The sequence below is a fragment of the Parus major genome, chromosome 4 (assembly GCF_001522545.3).
Source record: "Parus major isolate Abel chromosome 4, Parus_major1.1, whole genome shotgun sequence".
NCBI classification, from domain to species: Eukaryota; Metazoa; Chordata; class Aves; order Passeriformes; family Paridae; genus Parus; species Parus major.
In genome coordinates this window covers 56,977,890-57,002,023 of record NC_031771.1, presented here as the reverse complement: position 1 = coordinate 57,002,023, position 24,134 = coordinate 56,977,890, and the positions used below count along the sequence as shown (strand labels likewise).

Genomic DNA, 24,134 nt, shown 5'->3' with positions numbered 1-24,134 from the left:
GAGAACTGAAGCAGTAAATGTAGGTCATCTGAACCTTGTGAGAAATGTGCTTTGGGCATCGGCAGCTATGAATGTTGTCTTTCCCAGACAGTCACTGGTTGGTTATCACTGCTTTTTAAAATTATAACATAGGTGAATTGCAAGTTACTTCTACAGTTAACATTGTGCCTGTGTCCACTGCACTTGTCATTGTCAGATGCTGTGGTAATAAAATTTATTTTAAACTTCTTGAATGTACAGAATTGTGCTATGCTGAGAACATACTTACATCTCATGTTCACAAGCACAGTGAGGGTTATGGGTAGCTTGCATTAGGCTCTGCAGAATTATAAGAGAAAGGTCAAAATAAAAAAGTTGAATGGCACACTATTTATGTTGAGGTACAGTGTCTGGATGAAGAGCCTTTATTATTTTCCTCCAGTACCTGAGTTACGGCTTGGTGTTTCAGCGGAGATGACTCATTGACAATTTCACCTTCCAAATTGTGTTGCAGCTGAATAATGTTGCTGAATTCTAAAATAAGGCTGGAATTCAGAATTTTTCATTATATAATTTAGTAGTTTTTTTGTGTTACCATATTTATTACTTGATTTTATGGGTTTACTTACTTTTCCTGTTGATTACTGTTTGTTACTGAAAGACTAACTCACTAAAGATATGACCCTCCCCATATTTTTGCACAGGATCATGTTTAAAGATTTGCTTTTCTTTAAATTGACTTTCTTTTCAGTAGAAAGTATTGGGTTACTTTTTTCCTTACCCTTATGTAATCAAAATTCTTTGATGCTACACTTTAACTTTTCTGCAGTAACTGATTTTTCTTTTCTAATAAGTTTTATAGGCATTTAACATCTAGAATCATCATATAGCAATTAATTACATAGATTGAGATCTTGTTTGATAAAACCAGGGAAGAGATTGAGGTAGTTATAAAAAGCAACTTTTAAACCGGCTAAACAAATAGAAGAGAAATTGGAAGTTAGGGCATTGTTCAGCTGATTGGTTTTCTACTATGTTAAGATTTTAATGGATTTCCAAAGCATCTGTAAGAGAAATAATTTTAAATACTTTGATCTTTTACATACAATCCCCCAAACTATTGAATAGTTGATTTGGATCCAATCAAGTTTATTTATTTTGTTGTTTTTCTTCAATGAAATTGCCCTTATATCTATCAAGTAAAGTGAGAAACTTGGTATATTCCAGGGACTGCTGAAAACGTGACTTGTGCTTTAGAATCCATTACTCTTTCCTATCCTTTTTCTTAGTGTGAAATATAAAATACATTTAAATGATTCCAAGGTTTGCAAGAAGTGTGTAGATCTCAGAGTGCAGGAAGTGGCTATTTTTAATCATGGAGTGATTGTGAGACTGTGTTCTGGTGGCATTGTGAATTTGCCTCTCAGCAGACATATGGGGAGTTAATAAATAGGTTGTTGGCTGGAGCATCTGCGTCAGTAAAGTTTTGTTAGAGCGGAGTATTTTTTCCTTCATTTTTTCTCACTGTGTTTACAAGTTTGGTTGTTTGGGTTTTTTTTTGAGTTTTGTTTTTGTTTGTTTGTTTTGTTCTGACCTTTCTCCAAATATTAAATGTGGCTAGTCAGCTAGGAGGGAATGTGGGTGCTCACTGGCTTTATGCCTTTCATTGGGGAATCAGGATACAGTCTGTGCTTCAGCCCCTTGTGTGTCTGGGCTATGTGCCTCTGAGTATATAGATAGGTTTTGTGTTGCCATAGTTCCTGCTTTTGAAATAGGTAGGTTGAGAAGATGTATCTAGGGAAGAATAAAAATGGAGATTTTTTTCTGTACCCACCAATGCAGCTTGATTGGTGGTTGTTTCTTGGTTTGCATTTTTTGTTTTGTGGTTTTTTGTTTTGCTTTGGGTTTTGTTTGGATTTTTTGTTGTTAGTTTGGTTGGGGTTTTTTTGGTTATTTCTTTTAGTTTTGTGGTTTTAGAGAATTTATTATATTTAGTTTGGTTGGGAGGTGGTGCTTTTACTTCTCTCCCCACCCCCCTCAATGCCTGTAAGAGAAGAGGGTGATTTTCTTCAGGTTCTGGGTTTAAGCTTTTATTTTACTTGAAAAGTACAATTTTCAAATGTTGAGAGTTAAAGGAAAAAGATTGAGAGCAAAGCCTTGAGAGTTTTTTTAATTCTGAAGAGCACTTCAGAGAATAATGCTGAACTCTAATTTTTAAGGGTAATCTGAGTATTAAATGTTATTTGAGCATCATAGAAACTCCATAGATTAATAACATGAAACTCTTTTATTAGAAACAGTTAATTCCTCACATTTCTTCTACTTACCAGAGTTCCTTTTTTAAAATTTACTATAAGAATATTGCTGATTTGTTTTTCTTGAACCAACTACTATGTGTAAAATCACAATAGCACCAGTGTTTCTTTGTTTTGTTAGGTAGGCCTGATACATAATAAAATTAAAATGTATATAAGTTCCTGTTTCTTTTATAGATTATATATATAAATGCTTCATATAATGAATATAAGGAAAACCCAAAAATTATATTGAATAGGATAACTTGATAGATTATTATATTTTGAAGGAAAGATATCTGACCAAAACAGAGCAAAACAACTATTTTACTGAAGTTCCTTCAGCAGGTAATTGGTAAAGTTCATGTTTTTTTTCAAATAAAAGAAGTGAATAGAAATATCACCAAACAGAGACTCAGTGTCCTGAGTTCTGTTCACTTTTCATCTGATTGGATTTGTCATTCTGAGCACGATTTTTAACTCACCACCTGTTTACCAGTGCTTGAAGAGGAGCATAAAACTGAGGTGTTTAGTTGTCTCTACATACCTGAGGTATTAGTCCTCAGCCCTTTACAAAGTATGTGTATGGAATTTTCATTCCCATACAATTTCTAAAATAACTCCCCATCAGTAGCAGGTTGGGAAGAGCAGATTGTTTGATGGCAATTTGATAACAATTTTCATGGAAATACAATATTCCAGTAATGTTCAGTTTTAAAGTAGCAACCTTTCTGCTTTGTCAACAATTTAATGAAATTATGTAAATATATAAAAATGCACAGAGGACATGGGTTTGAAAAGTGGTTCAGCATTGATAGCGTTTGTTCCACAATTTGGACTTGTGGAGCACCAGGTTATTCTTAGAGGAGAGGAGAGAGGGAAATGAAAATTAAGAATTCACAGATTAAACTTCTATACTAACTAGTCATGAAGCAAACTAATCATGGGATTTCCTAATTATCGTAATTAGGGTTCTTTGTCTGCTGTTGATATTCTCCTTGAATAGTGCATAAAGCTGATTTAAACAATTGAATACTTTTTAAGCTTAGAGCATATTGGGAAATGAAAAAGAAGTGAAATACCTTCTTGTTTGCATTATAGCTTTCCGAACAGTATTAGCCCTGAACATAAGCAGGTTACATATATGATATTTAAGAAACATTTTTAAATGTTTTTCCAGTTTTGTGATACCTTTTTAATAGATGTTGAAGATGTGAAACTCGATAATAATTACGAATAATACAATTATGCATTATACATTAGGGAGAGAAATACTTTCTTCTTATTGCAGAAAATAAACTATTCCCACTGAAACACTACCTCAGTTAATTTATGTTCTTCTCTGTGCCTCATGGGAATCCTGGGCATGGTTCTAGTTAGGTCTTGAATAAGATATAATTTATGTTTATATGCTGTATTCATCATAACTAAATACTTTTGTTTCTGTGAACATCAGAATACAGTGGATAGAATTTAGAGATGGTGAAATATTATGTTACTTCTTATCTGTTTCTTTCAAACTCTGGTACACTATGCAGTATAGTATAATTCAAGGAAGTTCAGTGTGCTTTAGAAATGGATGTTAAGTCTGATGTTTGATTCTGCTCAGTGCTGTAGACTAACTTTGTTCCAACCACTTTGCTTCTTCCAGGCCATGAGATACTGTTCCCATGATGGCAGAGATTTGTATGAAAGGTTTTGCTGACCATTGCACAACGCTTAAATGCTGAAAGCTGAAGGCACTAGCTGATAGCTCAGCGTGGAGCAAACATTTTATTTTAAACTTCAAAAACAATTATGTCAAAGAAAAGTCGTGCCAAGGGAGAGAAGTCCGACATGGAGACTGAATCCCTGCAAGCTGCTAATGAGGAGCTGCGAACTAAACTAACCAACATCCAGATAGAATTTCAGCAAGAAAAAACCAAGGTATTTGTCTGTCTCTGTTTTGTGATCATTCTTATAACAGTAGCACTGTTAGAAACCAGCAGAGTTTGATACTAAAATGTGTGTTTGATACTGAAATTTGCAATCACAGCAGTACAAATGGCATTAGCTTACTGACAAGGAAGTTTTGTATTTGATCTTACTGAAAATTGTATGTTGTAAAAGGAATCACCTTCAAAATCAAACATCAGCACTTTATTCAAAGCATGTCCCTTTAAATGCACATGAAGAATATCAATTAACTGGAAGCTGTGTAGGAGTCCTGATTTGATTTGCTGAGGTTATGTGTGGCATTGTTCTGTGCTATTCAGTGATGCATCTGATTGCTAATGAAACGGATCCATCAATATTTGTCTATCCCGCATGTGTTCAAAGGTATTTGAGTAATCAAGAGGACACATAGGAGAAGCCATTAATTCATCAAATACATTTGTATTTATGAAGATTAGCAGTTAATTGTATATTATTCTGTAGGTTGTTTAAAATATGGACAAACCAGTAAGATTATTTCTGCTCTGTTATTTATTAAAATCAATTAGTGCATTTGACTTTGCACAAGGCAGTTCTGGAGATGAATCCATGTGCAGGTGGATTTATCTTTATTTGACTGGGGATACTGTAGTTCCAAGAGTCTCAAAGACTTACCAAGTACAGAAAATATGCACTGAAAATGTGCTCTCTTTATATAAACTATCTTTATTTTAGACTTTTCTCTTTTTATCAGTGTAAAATGGGGAACACCTGACTAACAACATTTCTGCACATTCTGCTTTCATTAACCTTGTGTGATACTCAGCTTTGAAAGGTCTTACTTTTTACATTTTACTTTACAAAGTAAACTCAAAAACCATCCCAAATGTAATCTTCAGAACCTTTTTCTTATGGAGGAAAAAGAAACTATAAAGCTGTAATTCGTGTTTGACTGATGCAATAGGTTCAGAAAATACCAGCCAGTTAAATTTGTATTTCCTTGGAAATTTTTCTTCTTCACAGACTAAAGCAAAAAGTCAAGTCTCTTACAGGTCAGGGGTATTGATAAATTAACAGATAAGTCAGAGATTCTGCTATTGGCTTCCTCATCCAACTTCTCTTGGTGTTGATTGATACAATCACAACAAATTTTAAAACAAGTGGCACAAACTACTTGAGCTTTTTAAAACAACACAGCATGAAATTTAGCAGTGGCTAATACCCTTTATAATTTAGAGGTAAATAAGTTGCATTATTTCACTGTCATTTTTAGTGTCTCAGTGTTTCTATTTGGACGTGTTGATAGTAGATTACATTTCCACTAGTAAATTTTTCTTTTTAGTTATCTTATTTCCTATTTTGTTCCATATAATTTTATTTGTAGAAATATGAATGTGAATTTTATTAAAATTTTTTAAATTGCATTAAAAAGAACACATAATTATAAAGTTATACCATAGACAGAAGAATGAATTAATTTTGAGTCCTTAAATAACACTGATTTTAAAAACAATTACATGAACACTAAGAAGAGTTTAGCTCTGATACATTTCCAGTCTTTACCTGTAAGAGCATCAAGTTTAACTCTGGATTCAACTAAGAATGAGGTGTAAGTACCATGACAGCTCCAGGAACATTTTCAATAACTAGTCTTCTTACACTATATTTAGTCTAGGAAGATTTTCTTCTGCTTGGTTATTTACTTGTTCACCTTTCTTCAGCTTAAAAAACTAATATCTTCTAGTGTATTGAGGTTGTTGCTGCAGATCTGTGTATTGTGCACTTATGTGTGCAGAGAAATGGGTGAACATATGAACATATGAAATCTGTGAAAGAGGAGATTACAGCCAGAGTGCTCTAAAATCCTGCTCAGTGTACATTGCAGTTTGAAGTAAATTCTGCAGTGTGTTGGGTGCATTTCTGTGAGGATGCAGCCTGGGAAAGAGATCTTCAACCTCTTTCATCTTTGCTGTGGTGCTTGCTCTAAGTCATTTAACTGGAACTGAGCACGTGATTTATTTCCCAGCCTACTCTCAGTCTGTGCAGCAGTTACAGGATGCCTTGACTGACAAGATGAGTAAATCAAAGCCATAGCGACTTTTCCTGTTTAGACTGTAGTTCAAAAATACTAACAAAACCAAGAGAAATTATTACTTGGTATCAGAAAGTAAAAATAACTGTACCTAGAGAATTCTAAACAAATTAGATAGATTTGCTGGTGTAGAGGTAAGAGAGAAGTATTGAAGCTGCTAAACAGGCAGCTTTGTGACCCATGGGATATAAACTGTATTAGGAAAGGTAACAAACTCTTGTGGGGCCAATTTATTCAATTTAATTTTCCTAAACTATTTTTTCCCTCACGTATATGCCTATATTAATGATTTATCTGAGAAGAAACCTTCTAATTGATGAGAGACATCACAGATGGAAATTAGCTTTAGCATACTTTTGCCTGAAGAATACTGCTTTCTCTGAAATAAAATTTTACCCAAGAGACATTCAAAACTTTGTACATATTTTCTTAATACATCTTGTTTTCATTGGCTGTTGATCCATGTAAAGAAATTTCTTCTGTAAAGTTGTTTACTGCATGCTTATGCAATACCTGATCCAAAATTTCTGTTTGCACATTTTTGGATGTGCATCATTGTTGATCTTACTGGTGTTGGTTTGGCCATCAGACACGTGTAGCTGGGTTAATTTATGCTGCCTAAGGGGTGAAGCAAAAGCTGTGGCCCTGCCTTAGTTCCCATGTACTGTATCTTGTGGGAACACCTGCTTGATAGCTCTGGGGGCCCTGTTGGATATAGGATATCCTCCTGGACTGTAGGTTTGCTGCCATCTATGGAGAGCCTGGAGAAGGAAATGCATGAACTGAGCGGGGTCTCACATACCCTCACTCTGCTAGTGAGAAAGCTTTGTTGGAAGACATCCAAACATTAGGTAATGAGTTACAAAAGAAGTTGACCAAAGCAGAAAAATTATACTTATTTTAACATGAATGGGGGCAGGATTCACTCTGACTGAACCTTTAAGTCCAGTGCTATGAGCATAAGGAGCTGCAGTGGGTGAGCTTGGCAGTCAGCTCAGTGGGTTTATAAATGCATGTGCTAAAATCCATAAATTTTCGGGAACAAGTGTTCCAAAGTACCTATTCCCACTAAGATAGTCATGAAAAGTTAGAACATAGTCTTTCTATATTTTGAGTAATACTTTGTTCTTGACAGAAAGGTGCTGTAATGTTGGCTGTCAGTCCATCTTCTCCTAGTTCAGTTATTGCTTTTAGATATCCGTATTCTACTTGTGACTGTACATTTATAAGCTTGAGATCACAACATCTAGGAGTTAGGATAAATGAGATGATGCATCTCAGTTGCTACTGCATATCTCACCTCTGGGAAGATGAGTGATAGAGTGGCTTGGCGAAGCTTCGTGTGTTTTAGTTTATGGCCATTGCTCCTTATTCTGTCACTGGGCACCACAAAAAAGAGCCTGAACTCTCATCTTGATACTCTTCAAGATATTTATATGCATTGGCAAGGTCTTGTCTCAGTCTTCTCTTCTCTAGAAGAGGCCCAGCTCCTGCAGTTTCTTCTCGTAAGAGAGATGCTCCAGACCCCTTCTCATCTTTGTGGCCCCCTCTTTGGAAACCCCCTCCAGTAGCTCTTTGTCTTTCTTGAACTTTGGAGCCCAGAACTGAATACAGTACTCCAGATGCACCTCAACAGGGCCAAGGTCATTCATAAGCAAGTTAAATAAGACTGGAACCCAGTATTGATCCCTGGTGCTCCCCAGCCTCCAGCTGGATTTTACTCTGCTAATCATGATGCTCTGAGTTCTGCCATTCAGCCAGTTCTTGACCTACCTTGATCCACTGTCCACTCCTCTAAGCCCCATTTTCAGAGCTTACCTACAAGGATGTTATGGAAGACAGTGTCAAAAGCCTTTCTTATGAAGTCAAGGGAGACAATGTTCACTGCTCCCCCTTCACTGACCCATTCAGCCATTCCATTGTAGACTACCAGACTGGTCAAGCATGATTTCTCCTTGGTGAATCCATGCTGACTATTCCTGATTACCTTATCTTCTTTTGCATTCAAGTTTGAAATTCCTGGCAAAAAGCAGTGTCAAGAATATTCCTCCTGTGATTGACTGTTGTGCCACAAATTAAAAACCCCTGCAGTTAAATCCAAGAGAAAAAAAATGAGGTAGTCCTGAATAAATTCTTATCATAACATTTTAATTGGGGCAGTGGTTTGGTAGCACTTGGAAACACATATGTTTTAATAGGTTATTACCTTTTAGAAATGCATAGTTTTAAAATCCTTTCATTGACTGGTCTGATCATAAAGCCAAACTATTATTTTTCTGTCTCAAGTGTGCAAAACAACTTGTCATAGAAAACAAGATGTAAATATCCAAGGAAAATATAGTTACATTGTTTTAAAGAAAATCCTGCTTTCAGGCACTTTTTAGACATAAGAAAGGAAGGAAGCAGTGATGCTTAGCATTATTTTCTGGAGAAGCTAAATTCTGCTATGACAAAAACACTGTGTCAATGTGCACCAATTATTAAAGTTTTAATTTAGAAAGGTAGATGGTAACTGGTTTATTGGTGCCCTGATATCATACCTGACTTTGTTTCCCTATTGGTTTAATTTATTAAATAGAATAGCTTTCTTCAGGGGAAAAAAAAAATACAGAAAGAGTGCCGGAAATTAAAAAAGAGAAATTGCTTTAAAATTTAGGTTCATTTGGAAAGTGAGACTCAGGCATATGGGAAAATGCCACACTACTATTTTCATTCAGCCAGTTGCTCCGGAAGCCAGACAAGTGCAGAACTGCACAGTGTGCAGGGATGAGGGACTGAGTGGTGCAGGAAGGACAGATTATGGCTTTCAGAGAAGACCTGAGAAACAGATCTAACTTTCCATCTTACCTGAAAAAAAGCAGTAATTAGAAAAGACTTTTTAAAGATCTTGAGAATTGGGATGTATCTTTTTCTTTCTGGATCATGGGGTGTAATAAGTATTTAAGATGCTGTGTAATAATCCAAGGTTTTTGGAGGATTGTAATTCTTTAAATTCCTCTTACTGAAGCTTTTAGGTAAAGGTAGTAGTGATATGTGATAGTACTCAGTTACTCTGAGTGGTTAATACATGTTCTCCCAGACAGCAACAATGCATATAGGTTTTGCCTTGCTTTCCCTTAATTCAGTGAAAGATGAAAACATTGATCAAATAGCTAATTTGTGTGACTCAGTGCTCCTCCAAAATGTGAAAATTCATTTATTAAAAATTTGTTCAGGAATGTAAACTCATGAATGTGTTGTATTGAAAACTGCCTTTCAGTTGTATACTTTATGTACAATATGACTAATTAAAAATTACTGTAGTTCTGGAGGTATATTATCTGTGTTTGTATGTGTTATTATGCACTTTGTTTCTCTGTGTTGTCATTAGTAGGTTTCATTGGTGAATTTAATTGAATTTTTCTTGGATCATCAGTAAGGCAATAAGTAAATAATGAGTGCTGTTTCATTTGCAGATTTATTTATAAACTAGTCTGTTTACTTCTGATAGCAGATAGGTAAGTGAGTAAGTGACTTAGCTTTGTTACAGCATCATGGGATGGTTTGGCTTGGAAGATCATCTATTCCAACCTCCCTGCCATGGACTCTCCTATGGAATTTGGTGTCCTAATGCATGTGCTGAAAATCACTATATGCTTTAGGCTTGGAATGAAATGTCATCCCACCAAAGGAAATAACGCATGAATGTACCCTGCAGATAATTTCCAAAAGCCAGATTTACCATTTGGGAAAAGAAACCCCAACCTCTGTCTCTCTTAATAAAGATACATTCTCAGAATCATCCTGGAACAGAGTGACAACATCTGTAAAATCTGTGTGTGACAGTGTCTGATTCAGAACTATTACCTTTTTAACAGCTGTAATTATAGTGCTTTCCCAGGTGGTGTTTAGTCAACAGTGCTTCTAGGTTACTTTCATAAAAATGTAGATCCTCCCTTTCCTGGTCCAGTCTCTTCCTTTCTTTAAATCAAGGGTAAGTTTAAGTCGGTTAATTCTCAATGTCACTGTTCAAAATAAGTGGATTGTAACATCTTCTGCACAGGAAAAATCTGCTGTCCCAGCTGTCTGAGGAGTGCAGGTCAAGTTATGGTGGGTTGATCCTGACTGCACATCTATCTGACCAAGCTGCAATTCTGCCTTAATTTAGTGTAAATTAAATGCATCATATGACTACAGATCACAGCTTTGTGTAGCATAGATAGAAGCAGATGTGGCAGTGACTAATATTTTGCTGCTTGGTAGCCTCCTTTTTATTGAGAGACCGCCAGCTATTCACCAGTCTTCACAGAAGTAAAAGTGATCGCTGTTTATTTCTATCTTTAGCACACCTTTTATAGGGTTCTACAGGGTCTGTGGGCTAAGGAAGTTACTACTGGCTAATACACACAGGTTTACATTTTTTCTCCTGTACCCAAGGATATTGTTTTGCTTTATTCTCTCTCCTGCAGGAGAGTTTCAATTACTTTAGCCTTTAATATCATGACTTATTCCAAAGGCTGGTTTGTGCAGACAGGCTTTTACTAATATATCGTGCCCACCTTCTGTTAAAATATTATCTATACCTTTTACCATGAAGCACTATTTGCTATGTATGTTTGTATTGTCAGTCAAGGTTAAAACACAAGTTTTGAAACCTGCCTCTGATAGAGATTTTGGGAGTCTCTGTAATGGGGATAGTAGAAAGATTTTACTGAAACTGTGCATGATGAAATACATTATAGCCTTTCTGGTATACCGCAATAGATAAGTGAGTCTCTTCATTCTAAATTAACATCTAATCCCACATGGAAAAAGCATTGGTTTCCATGCAGCCTGCTGAGCATCATTTTATAATGAGGTTTCATCACTGTGGATATTACTATAATAGTCTATAACATTTTTTCATTACTCCCTCCCCAACCCTTAGATTCACTGGCCTATATTTTCTGAAATGTCTGGGGATATGAATAGTCTCAGTTTTGGGGTGAGATCTGAGGCCCATTGAGTAGACTTGATTTTTCAAAAGGACAATTCTTTTGGCTTCTCTAATAAGGACTTTCCCATTAAAATAGCTAAGAAATTAAGAAATCCAAAATAAAAGTAATTCTGTCATAAACACAAGTTCTTTTCCCTGTTTGATTCATTTTCCATCTGCTGGTAGAGCTCAGTAGGGGGGTTATGGGTGAGAATGGTCTGGTATGGGAGAATGGTATAGGAAATAAGGAGATAACTAGATTGTATGTTGATCAATTTTATTTTATTCCCTAAACCTGTGAGAACTCATTGCCAATTGCACATCCCTAAAGCAGATTCCTTGACATACACATGGCCTTTTTCCAGCCCTGCTTCTCTACTTGTTTCCTGGAGAGAGGTGTGCAGTCTTTGCTTTTGAATATTCAGGATATATTTTTAAGAACAGTTTAGAAGCAGGTTCCTTGGTGACTTTAAAAAGTGGAGTGGTGCTTGTTAATCAATATTTTATGTTTTGTTCCAGGTGGGTAAACTGAGAGAAAAAATCCAAGAGGTTAAACAAGAAAGGGAGCAGGAGCAGCATAAGCACACCGCTTATGTTTCTGAACTGAAAGCCAAGCTCCATGAGGAGAAAATGAAGGAACTTCAGAGCGTCAGAGAGCTACTGATCCGGCAGCACGAGCAGGAGGTGGCAAGAATGGTGAAAATCAAAGATGGTGAAATTCAGCGTTTGCAGTCTACAGTCAATGTCCTGCGGGACGGGGCGGCTGACAAAGTGAAGACGGCGCTGCTGAGTGAGGCAAAGGAGGAGGCTCGCAAGGCGTTCGACGGGGAGCGAATGAAACTGCAACAAGAGATCTTGGAGCTGAAATCTGGCAAAAAACAGCTTGAAGAAGCTCTGAACAACATTATGCAGGCAGACAAAATGAAGGCTGCGGACCTGCGCACAGCTTATCAGTCCCACCAGGATGAGATCAATAGAATAAAGCGGGAATGTGAGAGGGAGATCCGCAGGCTGGTAAGTTCATTAAGTAACGCTGCTTGTTTCAGTTGATAGCAGGTATTGGTATATTTCTCTATGTGCCCATAAATATCAAAGCAGCCTTTGGCAGTGGTATCTTCCATCAGTGCTCAGTGCTACAACAGGCCGCTATTTCCACTACTTTCTCTTCCTTGCAGCAAAGGTGAACCTTGGCTCCGTATCCAACACAGTCCTTTATGTTCCACCAAATAGAATACAAGTCAACCAAGACTTTCCAGGATGAATTTTCCCAATAGATCAGAGAAATAGACTTTCCCCTTCCTAACTGCACAGCTACGCTCCTGGTGATCAAAACAAGTCAGGGATTGTTCATTGGACAATGCAAGAATGCCTTGAGAGATGGCAACATTAAATTAATGAAGAGTTTTTATATTTAAATTGGAGGAACCGGTTTTGCTGAAACAAGAGAGTCTCTTTACTTCTTCTGCATCTTTATCCAGATCATTCAGTTTTAAGCATTGTTGCCCTTTCAGAGTTTGTGTTTTTTCTATTGCACCAGTAAAGTCAGGGCCTAGGACAGCAGGCTTTTTTCACCCTTCATAGACCCTAGGACTTCAGCACAGATGGCAGACTATGCTGTTTGTATAAAATCAAAATCCAGGCGATATTTCCTGACAGCCCCAAATTATTCAGCTTTGTAAAATATAAAGAATCTAAGATGGACTGTACACAGTAATACATTTAGAGAGGTCTTCATCAAGTGACACTTCTGTTTAGTGACATATTTTCTATGTAATATATGTGTATATATATACATATATGTGTGTGTACATATATGTATATATATGTATCATATATATATGTATATATCTAATTGTTTATCTGCACAAAGTAGCAGTATGATAGCTATGCAAATAAAATAAAAAAATACAAGAAGTATAATATTTATGTTATGTCAAATAGTACAGACCTTTAATAGAATGAAACATCAGTTTCCTTAGGAAAATATCTTGTTGGTTTGAATTTGCACAGAAATTACCTCTTATTTCTCGTATTTCTTAGGAAAAGTTAGGATAAGGACAAGCTAAAAACTGTAATATTGTTTAATGCTGCTGGTTTTCTGTCTGAGACAATGAAAGCTTTTAATGCAGTAAATATTTATGCTTTAAATTAATTGGATGTTGGTTGAGTCTCAGGGGTATCATTTTGTTCATTAATTAAGATCATTGCAAAGATTGACAGTGTGGAGTTTCTGCAAGCATATTTCTTTAATATTTTGTTCTGTATTAGAAATGTAAAATTCTAAAATTTTCGCTATGAAGTACAGACAATTATAAAAAGTATTAAAGAAGAAAGAAAGTTGATACATTCTGGCATATGTTTTACTGGAGACCATTTTCTAAATGAATTTAACCTCCTCCAAGAAGGGTTTAAAAGGAAACACTTAGCTCTTCACTTTCAAGAGTAGAGGTTTTCAGCCTGCTTTTGTGCAAAGGTGATAAAGAAGGGCACTCTGTTTTCTGTCTGGCACTAGAAAAGACCCTGTGAAGTCATTCAAAATTTTAATTGTAGCCTTGCTGGGCCTGTGTTACTCAGTACATCTGAAAAGGTGAGTATATTGGGAAGGAGTGTAGGTAACTCTTGTTTCCTTTTCCCACACCAGAGGAAGCCTGCCACTGGTTTCATGGGCTTTCTCAGGAAATGTTTGTATCCTCCTCCAAGAGTCTGGTGCTGCCTTCTAGTGCCTCCATTCCTTTCATATAATGAATTTCAATTTTTTTCCTTAAATTCAGTGGTTTCTGGGGAAGAGTTTCTTCTAGGAATTCTTAGGAATTTAGGTAGTTATTATTGCACAGGGCAGTCTTTAAATCTGGGATGAGGTAAAAATACTGCAGGGTTCCTAGATAGGTCCTCTCCCCCTTTTTGAGAGAGCATGTGGGATTTTAGAATCTGATCATTTGGATATTTCCTTCTCTCCCCTCCATTTAATTAGTTCAAGAGATGCTTCAATTCCAGATTAATCCTATCAGTTCTGGACTTGGGGTTCTTGGTTGGTTTCTACCATTCTACCATTCTGTGAGATTAAATGATAAGAATTTGAAAGGCAGTGTTATTAATATTAGCACAGTTCTGTAACTGAACTTCAATTAATGTGCTCATTTGTATGTGTGCAGTGTTTTGTGGCACTATTAAGAAACCAGCATCTTTGGGATTAATGACCTAAATGGGCTGGCCATACTGTAATTCAAATTCAGATAGAGTAATTCAGGATGCAGGCTGATTGTCTTGTCAGACTTGGCTGATTTATTTTGCATTTCAGATCACAGATTACTTTTGTGAATGTTTTCCTTACAGATATTGCAGCCAGAAAAAAAAATGTATTTTGCCATTAACTTTAAGAGCCTTGACTAATCTGACTAAAATTGTAAAATTCTTAGCTGTTATTAAAAAATAAGTTATGAGAAAAGAAAAAAAACAAAATCCATTGCCTATGTGTATATGGATATAATTTATTAACCGTATTTTTTTAAAATATGATGAATCAATTTGGTGATTGTTCTCACAGTTTTGAATTGAGCCATGAAAAAAATACCCAACAAATCTCAACAGAAACAAGACTGAATGGCTAAGGTCCTAGTGCTTAATAAGAGAAAGTAAAATACCTATTTGGCAAAAAAATAACACACTTTTTCTATATGCAGTATGAAATCATATTGTGATATGATTTTGATATTTTTTTCATTTCCTGTAATTGAAAATGTAAAAGTGATATAAATGTTTTCATTCATTTAAGGAATGCTAATTGCTGTGGATTTTCTTCCCCCACCCTCCAAGAAAATACATCCTTGTTGTATATATGCATCAGCACAATGTGCTGGCAGCTATGAAACCAGGAGTAAAAACAGCTAGTAGCAAACTGGAGGGACAAATGAAGTGGATACCTTGAAAATAAAGAGGCATGTTGGAGAATAAGATAAGAAAGCAAGAACAGCTATTACTTATTTTGTTCAGCCCATACTTGCTGAGTAGTTGAGCTTGAACCAGTTGCATTGCTCCACAGAGTGAACTGTATAAAAGTACACAAAATAGCAATTTCAGCTAATTTTTCTTAGGTCTTGATTAATCTTGCCATTAAACTGACTTACTTGGCTCTAAAATCAGGTTAGAAGTTAGTTTTCAGAGGTAAGTAAAGTTGCTCTCTTTTGCCCTACAATCCTGAAATTGCCTGCTGACATTGTTGGTGATCATTGGAAGCAGACGAGCCTTACTCTGTTCCCAGCACAGGTGGGAGGGGAGCCATGGCTATTGATTATAGCACCTTACTTAGAGGTTCTTAGTTATACTATATCATGTTAATTACTGAGAGGTTGCATTCATCCTGGGACCACTTGGACACCGTTTTTAAGCAGGCCCTTACTATGCAAGGCACATTTCTCTAGGTGCTGTTTTTGCAGTGGTAAAAGGAGATTAAAGGATGCTTTGTAGTGCTTGCCTTGGAAAAGAAATGCAAAAGCCCAATCATTAAAAGGATATTGAATTATGGCATCACCTATCTACTAATTTTTAGTATTGGTTGAATAAGAAAAAACCTGAATGTTTATTTTGTGAATACTTAATATAATATTTAAACTTTGGGATGAACAAATGACACTTGAACCCTGCATTTTGTGGTGTATGTTTCAGTAAACACTGTTTCTTTTATTGGAAATGTCTTTAACACCAATCCTCTTACTTATTTTACAGCTAAATACCATTCTACCCTGTTAAAATCTTGACACATATGGTCTTCCTAAATACTCTTTAGCAGCTTGAATTGAAATTAACTGAAAGACTTCAATATAAAATAGACCCAATTTTCTTAACCACAAAATCATTAAGATTCCACTGATTGTATTAGATGTACAATAAGGTTCATGTTTTAAATGGCACATAGTACACCAGATGAATTAAATTTGCATATTTTAATTGTATTTTCAAGTAGCCTTATAAAAATTGTCTGAAGAGCAATGTGACAGTACTTCAGATTCATATTTACAAGGCAAAATAATCCTTTTTCTGCTAAAATTTTACTTTGCATCAAACTAAAAGACATTGTTTTCAAGGGGTGATTTTCAGAAGTTCCTGATCAGCAGTGATTTATGGAGACAGATTCACTATTTAAGTGTCCTTAATCTCCTTTGTCTGAATTATATTGCTGCATAAATAAAAAACTCTTTCCAGTGTGGAACACTTCTGTCTGGTGTTTCCCAAATAAATATAATGCAAGATATGAAAGAATATAATTCAAACTAATAGCTCAAGCAGTTTGTAAAGGTAGAAATCCAGTAAGTTTCACTGAAACTTCTCTTCAAGAGAAAAACCCTGCTATGGAATAAGCTCATGTATCATTTATATTGATTTTTTAAAACACTAATATTTCAGTTCTGTGTCTGTGTGTAACACAGCATCTCATGATTAAGTGAAGGCTTCTGAAAATATTTTTTTCAGAATTAAGAATTAGGTTGCTCCAGTTTAGGACAGCAAAAGCTTCAACTCATGTCCTTCGCAATTTCATATTTTCTAACCTTGCACAACTCTTGATATGGTTGTCTGTCTGTCCTTAGTATGGATTATACTAATACTAATAAGGTGTCTATGTCTTTAGTATGATTTAGCATTGGGACTATAATACAATCATGGAAAAACTCAGATGGTGAGGGTCCTCTCAAGGTCAGCTGGTCCAGTGTTCTGTTTGAAGCAGTGCTGCTTTGAAGCTTGGATCAGGCTGCTCTGGGCTCCCTCCAGCTCAGTTTGAAAACCTCCCAGGATGGAGTTCAACAATGACAGCCTGCCCTAAAGCCCAGTCACTGTGAGATTTCTTTCTTCTTTTGATTGTCACTGTTGTACTTTTGCTGTGTATCTTGGAGAAACATGTCCTTGTTCATGGCTATATTCCCCTTTGGATGGCTGAATGGATATCCACTACTGCAACACATCCTGCCTGCTTCCTTCTGCTGGCTGGGAAAGCCTGGCCCCTTCAATGCTGGATGCTGCTGCCCCATAGTGGTCTTCCTGGCCTTCCTCCAGTTCTAGGGCACTTAGGCCAGTTTGTCATACCTTCTGGTTTTTTGTGCTGGGGAGCCCAGAAGTGGCTGTGGTGCTCCTGGTGTAGTTTCCCATATGCTCAATAAAAGGCTGAATCTCTTCTGGTACAGCCCTCCTGGTTTGGCCCAGTATCAAGTTAACTTCAGTCATTGCAAGCTCTCACCACTGACCCATAACCAACTTGCCCTACAGGATGCAGAGATCTTTCCTTTTGTCTATTTTAACTCTTTTCTTTCTTCCCATTGCAAAACTGCCAGCTTCAATTGGTGTCTGACTGTTGTGGGCGCTTGAGCTCTCCCAGGGGCCAGACACTGTATCTTTCTTACACAAACTTTATGAGGGTTTCTTGGCTCATTTCTCCAGCGTGTCAAAAAGTTCCTCTGAATGCTTTTCCTATCCTCTAGGTGGTAACAGCTTCCCTGAATTTGGTATCATCTACAAATCTGGGGAACAGTGCATTCCATTTCTTCATACAGGCAATTGACTTGAGAAATAATAGAAGCAAAAGTAACACTCCACTGAACCCCAGGTTGCCTACTGATGGGAACAGTTTTCTGATAACATTCATATTCTCCTGCATTACCATTACTAGGATTTTGCCATTTTAAGGTGGTGGAATTTGTATATTTATGTTACTTTCATCACTGGGGCAATGCAGGGACATTTGTCTGAAAATTCTGGAGCAGAGGGAGGGTTGGCAGGGGCACTCCCTGCTGGCCTGAGGAGAAGGGTGGAGCCTGGCTTTTCTCACTTCACTTGTGCAATGGCACATGTGCAGGAGTTCTGATTCCTAACCAGTCTCAAATTTTGAGACTGGAAAGCTGAGCTTTGAATCATCTGAGGCAGTTGTGCATGGTTGGGTAGAACTGCAGCGTGCTTCTTCTTGGCCGCTTAACCCCGCATGTATTTCACACACAGCTGCTGATATCAAATTGTGGGCTGTTCCCTGGATTTTGCCATCTGTTTGAGACACGTGTTTCAGCTGAATTCCAAGGCTGAGCTAATCTGCAGGAGAGACCCACCACCTCCAGCTTTGTAGGACTGCAAGTAATACTTGGCTTTCTGTCCTCTGAAGATTTATGCTTCTTCTCTTAGGAGCTCGCAGGGCAGCATTCCAGCCAGACATTGTTTTTAGTCTGAATCAAGCAGATATAACAAAATCTTTTTCACAGTGCAGGCTCAGCATTTAATGTTTGTTCTTAATATTTTCTAAAAGGTTAGGAAGGTCACAAATCTGACTTCTATGTCTCCTTACAAAATATGGTACAGTACTAAAACCCCACAAAAGTAACATATGGTGTAGCACCAGGACAAAAAAAGAAAGCCTAAAGTTTGTATTACTTAGTTTTGCTACATTTTTATCTTTTTGTCTACTTGTTCATTACAGTTCTGTCAATGAACACGTAGGATAGGTAATAGGAAAAATCCAGTTGCAGAGGTTGTAACTGGCTTTTGAGACATGAGAAACTTCTTATCAGTAAGTCCTGGAATTTTCTGCTCATATGGTGTTTCCTAATATATCAGTGATAATTTATCGAAACTTCTAATGAAATTTCCACACTTCAGAAAAATATGTGGGAAAAGCTACTGGAGGTAATTATTGACTGTTGGTTTAGAAAAATTACACATGAAATTAAGACTAAATCCTATCCACTTCTGTCTGTGACCCTTATTACTCCACTGAATGGTTGGCATTTCTTGTCCTTTTCCCCCCTAAGTTTCCCTAATAGTCAGGAAACATTTATTTAAATAGCTGACCGTGTCTGTTGTAGGGAATACTGTATAGAATTCTGGAATATTGTAATTTTTTTCTCCACGCAAGCTTTCAGCTTGGGATATTGTTGCTAGGTCTTAGTGTCCCTTTATAAATTAAAAAGATGTTAATTCTTTTTGGTTCAATCTTTACCTGTTGGTTTTTTTTGTTTTCTTTTTCTTTTTTTTTTAGTAGCATCTTCTCTTTGTTCTTCATAGTAACCATCAATCCCTCTGTCATGATAGCTCTATTTTCAGTGTCAGGCACTTAGTTTAAAGGTTAATTAAATTTCTACTGGAGAAGAGCACTGTAGAATTTTGTTCTGCAGTTGGCTAGGAGGTAACTTTGACAAGGATGGGTGAAGAGGAAGGTCTTACACTTGGCAATGCAGCAGCTGGCTTTTTCCACTTTGGAAACTGAATGTGTCACTGCCTTGATAGATGTGGTTTTTAATTCCCTGGGAATTTCTCTTTCAACTTCATGAGAGACTAAAGTTCCCCCAAAGGTCTCTGATTTTCTTTCACTGTAGCCATTGAAGTGTGGCATAATTGGCAGAGGATGCTTTTTCTAATGACTGGCTTGCTTCTCTTTCATGTTTGATAAATATTATTAAAAGACTCATTTCTGCTCGTTTCTCATAGCTGTAAGGGGGCAGTTAGATACATGTTCTCAGGCACCTGGGTAATTTTGACACAGGCTGTAAGTGCTAGCTCTTCCTTGACACAATGCAGGTAGTGTCTCTGTTCAGCATCTAACATTTGGCAGCACAAACCCCTGAAAAAATTACATTTAAGAAGCTCTAATTTTAAGCAAGAGTTACTTATGCTGCTAAAGGTGATTTCTCAGTAATTTGCCCCTGCAGCTGTTTGTGAATGATCTTATTTTCTTTAAATCCTCTTTCAGAGGGTATTTCTGCTACTTTTCTTCTCAAGGCCTATAACTGAAAATACCTTCTAACCTCATGTTGCTCCACTGCCTTCCTACCACAGACTTTTTTGTACTGTCTTGTACCACCCTTAAATGCATAAAGAAAAATAAACAGTGTTCTAAAGTACTTTAAAATCCATGCAAAAGATAATATAAAAGAGTTAATGTGACCACGTTTTCCTTGGTAGCTGCAAAAAGTGGGTAAATTTGTTTTAAACTGAGAACAAATTTGAAACCTAAACAACACTTGGAAGGAATTTCTGGGATTATGCATTTGATTTATACAATATGTGTGATCCCAGTGCATGATTGGGATTAAAATTTGTGCTAAATTTGTTGGAAGAAAAGATGGTATCTATCCTCTGTATCTTGTTGAGAGGTCTCAAATGAGTTGCAGAGCAGGCAAAAATCTGGAAGCAGTGGTGGGAGTTAGTGCACACAGGTTCCAGTTGTCACATACTGGTCCTTCAAGTACAGTGCCGTGGTAGAAAACATGAAAACACTTCTGAATCCAATCTGCTGAAGGACTTCTGTGCCTGAAAGCTTTCTTATCTTTATTACTCTGTCACTTAGTCTAATAAAAAATACTCTGACTCTCCAAGGCCATGTAGATTCTTAGACAGTCTTGGCTACAACATTGTTGCTTCCACAACATGTGCTTGATTAAAATAGCAAGCAACAGGGAAGCTGGATTAATCCATTTTGATTTTCATTTGCCTAATGGAAGATATGCAGATAGGCTTCTCCCCACTAAAATAGAGATCATAATACCTATGTCTAAAATACATACCTAATCCATATCTAATTACATCAGTTGGCAGGCCTTTATGCTGCCAACTTTTTTTTCCTTCATGTAACAAACTGTGGCTCCAGTGGTTCTCCAGTGGAACAGAGTTGACATGGAGACTTTGTCTGAGCTTTTGCATCTATGAGAATGTATAATAATAGGCTAAACTAAAGTTTTTTGTATGGCAGCTTATGTTCAGTTTAAACCTAAACCATCTCTCTCTTTTTCCTGGTTATGTGACTCCTCTTTCGTTGCCTCCTGGGCCCCTGACATACCCTCTCTTCCACATGGAACTTGGGAAGGTTGCATTGCTGTAAAATAATTATTTTCCTTTTTTTTCCACTCTGGACCAATTTGTACTCTCTCTTAAGAAAGCAGGAAAGGCTGAAAAAGATAGTAAGTCTTAGGATCAGATTGCAGCAGATGTAGGAAAATTGAGACATTTACTAGGTTGATGCAGTTCCACTGAATGGGTGCAATCATCCCCTTGAAGAGGGCACAATTGTACTGACCCCCATGCTTCTGATGCACAATTTGGAGGCATTCTTGGTGCAGTTCTAATCATCTTTACCAATTTGTGGTAAGTTAGTTGCTTAGAAATTCTTTGTTCTGGTGGTCTGTGCAGATAAAAACTAAGTGCTATTGCAGTGTTCTCTGTGTGTGTGCATGTTTACATGAGTAAGGTTCTCTAGTGCATACCTGTAACTTAAAATGGAAACCCAAAATAAAAAAAGGATCTGCAGTCATTGCTGTTTTATTATATCAGTGTTTCAAATACTTTTATGCTTGACTTAAACATGGGACATTTGTTGTTTTCTGAAAAATTCACCACATGTAGATTTTTGTGGTAGGAAAAAGAGTAGTAGGAAAAGCTGAGGAGCATTATGGTTTCCCTTAACCCTCACCTCAAAGCCATGCTCTTTCATGGCATTTCTTTCTAATTTGTGTGAGCTTGTGTGCTTTGATCAATGGAAGCATGAGAGGAGGGTGACATGGGTGTGACTGCACTGGTCACATCTGTTCCAAAGGATCAGTTCTGCGTCAGTTCAAGTAGCAGACATACCAATATTGCTGCTTTCCTTTTTTCTTCCAACTTAAAGCCTATGTCATTGCATTTGCCATTAAGCTGTGAGAATAGGAAGAGTACAAAATATGCTACTAATTGAGTACCTTGAATTAGGGCTGTGTATGCAAGTTTGGATCTTATTGAATGTGTTCCTGCCTGGGCAAATTCCTGTGTCAGTTACATGGATGTTCAGTGTGAACACCTGTGTAATTGAAAGCAGAACTGTCCACAGTATTTAGTTACATGACATTTTTTCCTCCCAAGGGCTCTCTGATAGATCAGTGTGCCTGACAGACAGCATTCAGTAAATGAGGCAGCTGCTTAATTTTTGTCATTGTTGTTCACTGCACCGTCCCTCTGAAATCCTGCATGTTGCAAATTCTTCCATTAATAAAAACGGCATTCTTTTCCTGCAAGGCCTTTTTTGGCATACTTGGAATTCTCACAAATGCAAGTTGACATACTGGGAAGTATTTTTTTAATTTTCTGTATAAGGAGTTGGGACACAGCAACTTTTCTAAATCAGAGCAGAAATCTCCATCAGAACCAATATTTGTCAGTTCCAGTTAGAATTTCAGACTAGTCTAGACCAGCTTATTCACTTCAAATCTGACCTTTTTATCTTTGATCATGGTTCAGCCAAGCCATCTCCTGCCAGTCAGGTTCTGTACACAAACTAATTTCACGTGCTTTGTAGGCTATGAAAGGATTAAGACAAGAATCCTGAAGAAGCAAATTGCATCTGATCATGTAATCTCATTGTGTTAATCCTGTAAACCACTTTGAATGAACTATAAATTACTTCTGGTATGTCTTTTTTTTCTTTTCCTTCTTTTCCTTCTTTTTTCTTTTGGTGTGACTTGACATAAAGGACTTCTATGGATGTAGGACTATAATAAACAACAAACATGTGATTTAACCAGTTCATTATTTTATTTTTCAAATAAGATTATAATACTCATACTTACAAAATTCCATGCATTTGTGTTTGCGAGGAAAACAGTTTTGTAAACTGGAGGAGGTACAGAACAGTTCCAATATATTGTTAATGGTTAACGTTCTTGTTAAGAAATCTGTTTCTATAGTAACTGCTGCAGATTGTCACTTCCTCTAGCATTTGGAATAGTACCAAAGTGAATTTAACACTGATGCTGTGAGGGACAAATCCTATGAGAGCTGCAGTAGATCAGTGTGAGCAGTGTGCTTTATTTGGTATGGAGATGTGTGAACACACAGTTCAGTAACCAGAGAGGGTGTTTAAGAACTGTGTCTTCCTGCCCTTTATTCTAATGGTCTCTGTGCACTTACTTTTTTCCTTCAACACAAAGACTAGTTCTCATTCAAATATTTCAACAAGGGCACATAAAATACATAGGTATGCTTAAGATTTTAAGTTTAATTATTGTGCATGTATATGCTACTAATTTTAAATGTCTGTGAAGAGATTCACCACACGTGATATTCACTAATAAAGAGGGAGTCAACATGGGGCAAATGTGTGTGGCTCAAGTTTTGAAACAAAGCCCAGGTGAGTTTTAAAGGGTGTGTTTGTCTTATCTTGTACTAGTTGTGTTTCTTCACTGAAACATAGTGAAGGCAGATTTTTCTTCTCCATGTAGAAGTGTGTATCCTCAGATGAAGTGGATGTTTTCAGGGGCTATGTATTCTGTTTCACTGTATGTTTGCATCTGGTTTTGTTTGTTTGTTTGGACCAAGAAAACTCTTCATCAAGTGAAGGCTGAACCTTTTTTAAGAGTAGAGAAAAAGACTACAAAGGAGATATATTTTCTTTTTGGCAACCACAGTTTCAGTGCTGGTGCAATTCTGAAAGACACAGAACTTTTTCTTTGCAAATTTGTGTATTTTCATGCAGTGAGCACTTGGGGATGTTACAGAAACTTCATTCATGCATTATTTCTTTACAGATGGACGAGATAAAAGGCAAAGACAGGGTGATTCTGGCTCTGGAGAAGGACCTTGGTGTCCAGGCAGGCCATACACAGAAACTGCTCCTTCAGAAAGAAGCTTTGGATGAACAGCTTGTCCAAGTGAAGGAGGCAGAGCGATACCACAGCAGTCCTAAGAGGGAGCTTCCCGCAGGAGTAGGAGATATCAGTGAACTGATGGGAAGTCCGGTAAGAAAACAGTGTTTTCTCTGAAGTCCAGCTCTGGATAACTCCCTGGGTGTTTACATTGGTTTTGTGGTTGCTACTAGGACCAATTAATGGTAAATGGCCTCCTGCTGCACTGTTTGATTGAAGATTTAAAAACTCCTTGGACCTCTTAAATTGCAAAGAATATTGAG

The 24,134-nt window shown here is 36.9% G+C and overlaps 1 protein-coding gene across 2 annotated transcripts in view; it reads left to right on the top strand.

Moving 5' to 3' along the window:
• Positions 1–24,134, top strand: part of JAKMIP1 (janus kinase and microtubule interacting protein 1) — an 89,272-nt gene that overhangs the window by 7,301 nt on the left and 57,837 nt on the right. For both annotated transcript variants that reach the window (XM_033513654.1, XM_033513653.1), the window contains exons 2-4: positions 3,925–4,199; positions 11,753–12,247; positions 23,755–23,964. In XM_033513654.1, coding sequence (XP_033369545.1) covers positions 4,071–4,199; positions 11,753–12,247; positions 23,755–23,964 — 834 coding nt within the window. In that variant the 5' untranslated portion in view covers positions 3,925–4,070. The remainder of the gene's footprint in view (positions 1–3,924; positions 4,200–11,752; positions 12,248–23,754; positions 23,965–24,134) is intronic.